Here is an 8,755-nt window from a genome sequence, read left to right on the forward strand (position 1 = left end):
TTTTTTATCAGTCAGACATCATTAAAAGGTTGTACAAAATATCCCTGTTATTAATTTTAAAAAAAATTCTAAAGAATGAGAGAATTAAGTTTTGCATTTCACACTTAATTCAATATTTTTGTTTTGTTTTCTCTTTGGTGATATGTAAAACATGTAAAATATTTTATTTCAGAGGTTATTTGTTTTTTCTTTGATTGGTTTTCCTGTAAAACTTACACCATAGAGTTTTATCTAGTTTTTAAAGACTCCACAGATTTTTAATGCAAATATTTTCTTAAAACAGAAACAAAATATTTTATCATTAGAGACTTTAAGAACCTAAAAACTCACCTATTAAATATCTGATTTTAGGCTGTCCTGAAATCACCGATGCCAAGTCGTCTCATTGCTCCAGCACCAGCTTCCAACCAGGCTCATATCCCTAAAGTGGCGAGTCACATTACAATGACTATAGAGAGCACGATGCCCACCACCCCAACCATCCCTGTGGCCACCATCAGTGGGCAGCAGGTGAGCACTCTCTGTCTTGGCTTTCCTTTTCTGTGACTATTGTTGMAGCTGTTATGAACCTTTTCTGATTTTTTTAACCATTTCAGGGTCACTCCAGCAACTTACATCACCTTATGCCAGCTAACATTCACATCATTAGGGGCCAAATTAGTGCTCCCGCCGTCCCTCCACAGACATTTACTTCTCATTTGCCTCGAGGTAGGAATATTCTGATGAGATCAGTATGCCAGGATATGCCTTGCCACGTTTGGGACTTGTAGTGCAGTTTTGATTGTTTTATTTCATACCCTGCAGGGGCCGTCGCAGCAGCTGCCATGTCCAGCTCCAAAACGGTCCTGCGGCCAGCCACTGGAGTGAGCGCAGGCCCCGGCCCGCCCCCAGTGCAGCACATAATTCACCAGACCATCCAGGTGTGTTGGATTTAAAATAAGTGTTTAAAAATGTTTCGAACAAGAATACGTATTTATATTGTTCTGTGTGCAGTCCCGCCCTGCTGTAACAACCTCTACTGCTGTGCTTCCAACCGTGGTGGCCCCCATATCAGCAACCAGGACTCAGTCCCCTGTTATCAACCCGACAGTTACTCACTCTGAGGTCACGCATGGGTAAGTATTACCAGTGTGCACATTTCTCAGTTCAGTTATATCTCAAACGGGGGTGATTTCCCCAATGATGAACAGAACCTAGTTGTTTAACATCACATGGGTGGGGACTGTTTTGAAATTTAACGAGAGGTGTTTCTGAACCAATGAATGTATTCAAAGATGGAGGACGCTACTCTGTCTACTTCTGTTGTACAAAAGTGAAGACAGAATATCCCGTTAACCATTGATACTGGAGAAATGGACCAGCTCCCTGCCACCTTACATTAGCTGSGTTTCCATTGACCATGAAAATGCGCAAATTAAAATTTCGAAAATAAATCTGCTCAATGGAAACACGTCAATTTCGAAAAAACTTAGTTTTTCAACAAAATGTTTTTGCGCTCGGAGGAGGGTGGTTTTTCGGCCGTATCAAAATTGGTGTATTTCGCAAAACTGCAATGGAAACACTTTTTTCACCTCATGGGAGCCACATGATCAACAACCAGCGGTTTCTACTGGCGAAAAAGACAACGACGACGAAGAAGACAACAGGAAGTAGAAGTAGTAATAAAATCACCAAAGTTGTAAAAGAAAGTAGTAAACTCACCGACTACAATTTCCCAAAAACGCGGCATACGTAGCCACTTGCAAGTATAAGAGGCTTGTCGCTGGAAAGCCTCGATAAGACGCTGACGTCTCCTCTGATGATGAGGGCTAGTGTTGTGGTAGCAATATGCTATGTGTTTACATCCATTGCCATCATGTTTGTAATGATTTATCATGAGAACAAACATATTCACGCGACTTTAATAACATTTCCACGAGACCCCTAGAGGTGTGTCCACCATAGATTTTGCATATAAACCGGCTGCTCCTGCAGCTCAAAACGTGTTTGGTGTGAACGTAGCATCAGAGTGTGTTGAAGAGCTCCGTTGACAGTCCTGAGCAAGCGGTGTAGGCATTTATACTCGACTCTTATGTTGTAGTATTCTCCCGAAGGACATGTGGAAGTACACTTTATAACTTGTGAAATGTTGCAAAATGGAGGGCAAACATTTGAAACTATTTGAATGGAGCATGTGCCATGTTACCAAAATTGGGAGTTGCATGACCAGGTGCCTCGACAACGCGTGGGCCCAGCACACAGGGGCAGGACCGGCGTGATTGTGTCACTGTTGGCACATGTATAATACTAGAAATTTAACCCTAAAAATCATCCATAAAGTGTGTGTGTGTGTGTGTGTGTGGGGGGGGGGGGGGGGTAGTATTATACACAGGTTATTGATAATTAGATTTTTAATGGTTTTTAAGCTCAAAAAATGATTGTATTACATGAATAAATACGGTACCTGTGACATGCCTATTCTTTAAATACAAAAAGTCAAAGAAAATGTCTTTATACTTGAGAAAATTGTCATAATACACATGATTTTACACATTTTGTCCCATAACTGGCTCAGCCAAAGAGAAACAGGATGTGACATCAAAGGGGAACTCCTTAATAAAATAAACTCTCTGGTCTTTGTTTATTAAAACATTATTATTTAAACTTTATTATTTAAACCTCCTCATCCCTCTTTGATAGTGACTCAAAATAATCTACAGAAACATCAGATTCTTCTCTACAGTCTGTGTTGTTAGCTGTTGTAACAACGCTCTGTTTACATTCAGACATTCCCCTTTGACATCACTTCCTGTTTTTTCACATACAAATGTCKCAACAACTGTTCWTCTCTGTGGGGTGAATKTTTTTTTTTTTTTKSCMWWWKKTWAWWAWKKTWWYYTTYCMWWAAWKSYTTCMWKKTTWWTWMMAAAAWTTGAATGTCACTTTAAAGCTTCACATCCCTTGTGYGCAAACTCTGGTTGGAAAAATACAACATGGCAGCACCCAGAAACCAGAGTCCATTCAATGACCTCTGTTCCCAACAATGAAAGACTGTTAACCTGTTAACCTGCACACAATCTTGGTGTCAAAAAAAMCTTTTTAAAATTATTTATTCATGAWAAATTGTGGGAGTCAGCCCTTTAATTAATAYGATAATGATTAATAGATGACAGTTGCACTTGCATGTTTTAGACTCTAAATCAGTTRCTCTGTGTTKTTAAACTRTACTTACAAATCAYCAAAACTTAATTTTAACAGGTTAAAATAGTAAGATGTGAATCGAAACCCACCTTTTCCTCAATGTGGGGTGGCAGCAGATCTTAAGAAACACAATATGCCACGGCCCACGTTATCTCCTTCCAGAGCTAACTTTGCCACTTGTAAAGGACAGATTGACTGAGAGTACTGATGTTGTTGCCCTGGCCCACATTGTTGTAGCTCCATGGTAACTGCCCTGGTTACATGATCCTGAAGATGTTAGTTTGAACCCAGGTTGSTTCAGAAAGGTCCGGCTTAAGTCAGGAAGATATCCCAATCTATCACGTGGACTAAAATGTGTACTGTAGCCAGCCTGAAAAGTTGGATTTGTTTTGTTAGCTACAACCTCTGTGTTCAGTTCATCACATTTGGGTCTGAAGGATCAGATTATTGGATCTTAAAGTGTCTGTGACGTCAAGTTTTTGTAATACATATGAATGCGTTTTTGAAAAGATGACACTGATAAAATGTTGCAAAATAAATTTCATGCAGCTGAGATGAAATTGTTGAGATATTTGCCTGTAAAGTAGCAGGAAGTGATGTCGAAGGGGAATGTCTGCATATAAACAGAGCGTTGTTACAACAGCCAACAATCCAGACTAGTGAAGAATCTGATGTTTCTTTAGATTATTTAGAGTCACTATCAGAGAGTCGGAGTTCAAATAATTGTGTTTCATTAAACAAAGACCAGAGAGTTTTCTTTGTTAAAGAGTTCCCCTTTGATGTCACTTCCTGTTTCACTTTGGCTGAGTCAAGTTCAAAAGAAAATATGCCAGTTATGGGACAAAATGGGTTAAATCATGTGTATTATTCCAACTTTTTTAAATATGAAGATGTTTCCTTTGACTTTTTGTATTTGAAGAATATACATGTCACAGGCACTGTAAGGTCCAGGATTCTGAACTGGGTTCATGTGTTACTGCAGTCAGTCGGTCACTGATCTGAGCGTTTTGTTGTTTCAGGCGTCCAGCTCTTACCATTCACCCCCCTCCTGCTACTGTCAGTATTCAGAGGCCTCAGGCTCCCCGTGACACGGCCACACGGATCACCCTGCCWTCACACCCTGCCATTGGTGTTCAGAAAGCCCAGACCTCACACCCAATGGCACAGGTCACTGTTTCATTGTGTAAACACGTAAAGCAGATTGAACAACTCCGTTTGTTGTTAGTAATGAACACAACCCATGTTTGTTGTTCCAAACAGAAATCCTTGTTCAGTACTGTGACTCCTGCTGCAACTGTGGCACCGATTGTTGCCACGAACACGGTGCCATCGACAACTACAATCGGTACTGACGTTGTGTCATCTGTGTTTATATCATCAGCTCCTAATAATACTGTATCATGTGGTTTAGGTTTATTTAATTATACTGTATCATGTTTTACTTTTTCCATTAAAACTTTTTAAAATCAATGCTTAGGCACTGTGCCTCATACCCAAATCACCGGTAGCAATATTGTCACCATGACGATGGCGTCACACTCCTCCCATGCTACGGCTGTGACCACCTCCGCCATCCCTGTTGGTAAGTCTGACTCGTTTCTAAATGGGTCTTTGATTCTGACCGACCTGCCAGGAGCTGTTGAGTAACTGCGTGGTGTCGTTGACAGCTAAAGTGGTCCCGCAGCCCATCGCCAACTCTTCGTCTCGTGGTCAGCCGGACTACCCGGCAGAAAGACCCAACCTCATCCCCATCCCAGGCCACAGGTCCTCCCCTAACCCCGTTGCCATGGAAACCAGGAGTGACAATAGGTGAGAACCAAGGATAATAGTTTTAGATTTTTCATTATAGTTTTGTTTTATTTCGTTGCGACTTTTTTCTTTTAATTCAGTTTTAATTAGTTTTTACAGTGGATTTGCTGGTTTTTATTAGTTATTATTGCATTTTTAATGCTTAGTTTTAGTTTAGTTTAGTTTTTATTAGCATCCATTGTAGCTACGCCTTCCTAAAATTATTGCGTAACTCAATTTTGCCAACTAAGGACTTGGGTGATTATTTTAGGATGATGACAATAGTTGTCTCTAACCCGGGGCTACCTGCTGTTTGTTATTCATGGGAGCTACTGAGAGAAGCTAGCGTGTCAAGATAGTTATAGTTAGCCATCTCGTGTGAGTTTAATAACAATTTATTGTTATTATTATTAATGTATCCAGATAAACTGTATTGTGACTCGTGTGTCGTATGTATCATATCACTGATAGCCCTAGTGACCAATCATAAAGCACTCGGCACATTCACCTGAGAGAAAAGGTTCGGCCCAGGCCTTGTCTAGAAGCTGCCAACCAAACTGCTCTGGAAACAAAATGACGCCGTTTTTATCTAACAGCTGTGACAATAAGAGATGATTTGACAGTTTCAGATGGAGAAGGCCGGGCCYTTATTRTTTRTCTAATAAGAAATAACATCTAAGAAGTGGGCCTTGTTTTAAGTTTGCAATACATTTTTTATAAAACCTGACTTGCAATCAGAAGTGAGTTAAAAATAATAAACTTGTATGCAGCATGTGAGCTTAAGTTTTCAGTAATTCGTTTGGGTAAAACATATACTTTTTAAATTATGAGCAAAGAAACAAGTTGTTCACTTTACAAAAAGGATTTTCATAACTGCCTAAAAATAAGGACAAATCTAACCTCTTATTAACATGTTGCTGTAAACAAACATCAGTGACAATAACCAGGAATAAAAAAATGTAAGAGCAGCTTGTAAGATATTAGTTTAAACTGTTCAGAAATATTTTGGCAAGGATGAATGTCTTACTGCAGTTCTCTTTGTGGACAATAGGTGTCACTGTTGGGAACATATTTAACTACATGTCTAAAATTTAAACACCAGAKAAGTCTACAGTAAATACATTTCACAAACACTAGTAATCCTTATACATTTTCAGCTTATTTACTTTTAAGTTGTTTCCTGTTGAAACAAACTCCTACAATGGCTGAGGATATGGGAGTTAACTGCAGTGACGGTTTATATTTTCTGACTCAGCAAATGATTTTAAACAAAGTGAGACAACGTATCATGTTTTTACTTTTGAAGATAATTCAAATAATCACCTTGTGTATATTTGAAATCTCTCTAGGCCTCCTGTACCAGTTCAGTTTCAGTATTTCCTGCCTGCGTACTCCCCCTCATACCCTCTGACGCAAACCTACCCCCCCAGCTCTGTCTCCACCATCCGCCAGTATCCAGGTAAGAACTGCTCAGTACCTCAGCTTTCCTGGGAAGTTTATGTTTACAGTCAAAAGATGCATAAAAAATGTAAAAATGAGCAAAACGTTTTAATCTGATGCTCATTTAAGATGGCTCTGTTAGTTTTTTAAAGAACATTTGATGCAGATTATGTCCAACTAAGGAATTATTTAAAAGGTGTCACTCTCGAACAGTTTCAGGTTTTAGCAGACTYGCTGTGAACTCACTGATCCACATCTTCCCAAATATTTTTACTACATCTCACATGTCTCTGTAGATCAAAGTGTTCCCAAATAGCTTTCTTTGTTTATTTCTGATTAGGACAGATGTTTTGCTACTAGTCTATGCACTGTAGTATTTGACACCTCAGTTTAGTTATTTTGCAAAGCTACTCTGAATGTTTTCACTTTGGGACCATTGTCATATTTTTCAGTCCTGGTTTGTCTTGTTTCTACTAATATTTGTACAAATAAAATGTTTTCACTGTTGTGTTGCTTTACAGCAAGAACGTCCTGGTTTGGACCTGGAAACRGTCTCTCAGAAGTTGGCATGATCCCTTTTTTTTTCTTTCTTTTTTTAAAGGTTTACAGTTTCCTCTCATTTCAGGCTCAGGGTCTGCATTGACAAAGAGATTTTTGATCTCACTGATTTATCTGATTAAATAAGTTAACAACTTGGCTTCAGAAAGTAACATGAAAGCAATGTTTTCTAATTGTTTCCCAGTGATTGCATTTCAAAACATACTTTTAAGTAACATCACTTTAAAGTTTGCRAAACTAAAAGTTTAAACAAATCATGGCGACAGAAACTTTGGTGTTTGGTCACAGACAGCTAAACACAAAGGAGCAATGAACCTTTAGTTTGTTTCACAAGTAATTAAAGAATGAGTGAAATCATTTAATGTGAACGACATTTGTGAGGAAATCTCGAAAATGTTGTGACTTCAATTTGTAATGATTCGCAGAGGCTTACAAGTCTTGTTGCTTGAAATTAGAACAGCTCAAAAACATGTAAATTTTCTCTTAAAATAGTCAGTCATCCCTGACTTCTAATCCATTGTAAGAACACCGGATCTCTTCTCTGACAAAAAGACATCCAGGACCACAGTCCTGAAAGTCCAGTTCTAAAAACCACACAGATTAAAATAACGATTGAAAAACTGATGTAAATCCATCAGTCTGCATTTCAAAAGTGGACTCCAACARACTGCACCAGGGCGAGGCAGATGTCATGGATGACTAAATAATATGTGTGGCTTAGAAAAGAGTTTTGCAAGTTGTGAACACATTTTGAAGAGCCGTCTGCAAAATACAGCCTCATGGCTCACTGGTCACTTCAGYCATTCAGAATCTGTTTCCTCACCGTTTTGATTCACAAATAATCTCAAACTAGGGATGCACGATATATCGGTATTGATATCGGTATCGGCCGATATTGCTCATTTTTTAGAATATCGGTATCGGTCCGATATGTAAAACAGGGCTGATATTAATCTCCGATATTGATTTCCAATTTTTTAGCTTTGTGTTTCTGTTTTGAGAGGTGAGACGGTTGTTTAAGCTGTATCTGTTTGATCATGATARTGATATTGACGCTGCGCAGCCAGGAATAACTGAAATAGGGAGCCATGTCAGCTGTCTGGTTGTTTATTTACAGTATCAAAAAAGACCCAAGTGTGTTTTTGCGTATATGTATAGTATAATATGTATGTTTGTGTAATATCGGTAAATATCGGTTATCGGCCATAACACCAATAATTATATCAGATATCGATATCGGCTGAAATTTTCATATCGGTGCATCCCTAGCTCAAACAGTGAGAGATCTTAGTAGTGCTTCAGATTTACTGTGTTACTTTAAGGATTTCAAACTGGGAGAGCAAACCAATAGCATGAAAATCTAATTTTATTTTTTATTTTTTTCCTAAGTCACCCCACAAGCTCCAAGTTCAGCACTGTCCACTCAGGCTGGAGTGGGCGTGGCCACCACGGTCCACCTTAACCACATGCAGCTGATGGCTGTGGACCGGCTTAATCTCCCCTCTGCACAAATCAGCACCCAGGGGATCCAGCAGGCACCTATCACAGCACAGGGCATACAGCCTGCACAGATCGGAGTCCAGGGTCTGCACACGTCTGCATCCATCACCACACAAGGAATACAGCAGGCTTCTGCCACGCAGCAGCAGTCTGAAGCCAAACCAGGTATTTACTAAACTAATGGAACCTTTTTTGGAGACATTGGGCCTCATGCAAGAACATGTTCGTATTCTTATCCTAAATTTCTCTTCCTTTTGTTCGTACAAAGGGTTCGTACGAACATGTCACG

General features: G+C 39.3%; 1 protein-coding gene across 1 annotated transcript in view; it reads left to right on the forward strand.

Moving 5' to 3' along the window:
* sap130a (Sin3A-associated protein a) overlaps positions 1 to 8,755 on the forward strand; it is a gene marked incomplete in the record, with an annotated part of 20,021 nt that overhangs the window by 2,616 nt on the left and 8,650 nt on the right. The window contains 10 exon segments of the mRNA XM_014022343.1: positions 352 to 510; positions 597 to 708; positions 805 to 920; positions 994 to 1,115; positions 4,200 to 4,347; positions 4,441 to 4,525; positions 4,658 to 4,762; positions 4,848 to 4,989; positions 6,318 to 6,427; positions 8,356 to 8,631. Of these exon segments, the coding sequence (XP_013877797.1) occupies positions 352 to 510; positions 597 to 708; positions 805 to 920; positions 994 to 1,115; positions 4,200 to 4,347; positions 4,441 to 4,525; positions 4,658 to 4,762; positions 4,848 to 4,989; positions 6,318 to 6,427; positions 8,356 to 8,631 (1,375 nt within the window).

Source organism: Austrofundulus limnaeus, unplaced genomic scaffold (assembly GCF_001266775.1).
Source record: "Austrofundulus limnaeus strain Quisiro unplaced genomic scaffold, Austrofundulus_limnaeus-1.0 Scaffold326, whole genome shotgun sequence".
NCBI lineage: Eukaryota > Metazoa > Chordata > Actinopteri > Cyprinodontiformes > Rivulidae > Austrofundulus > Austrofundulus limnaeus.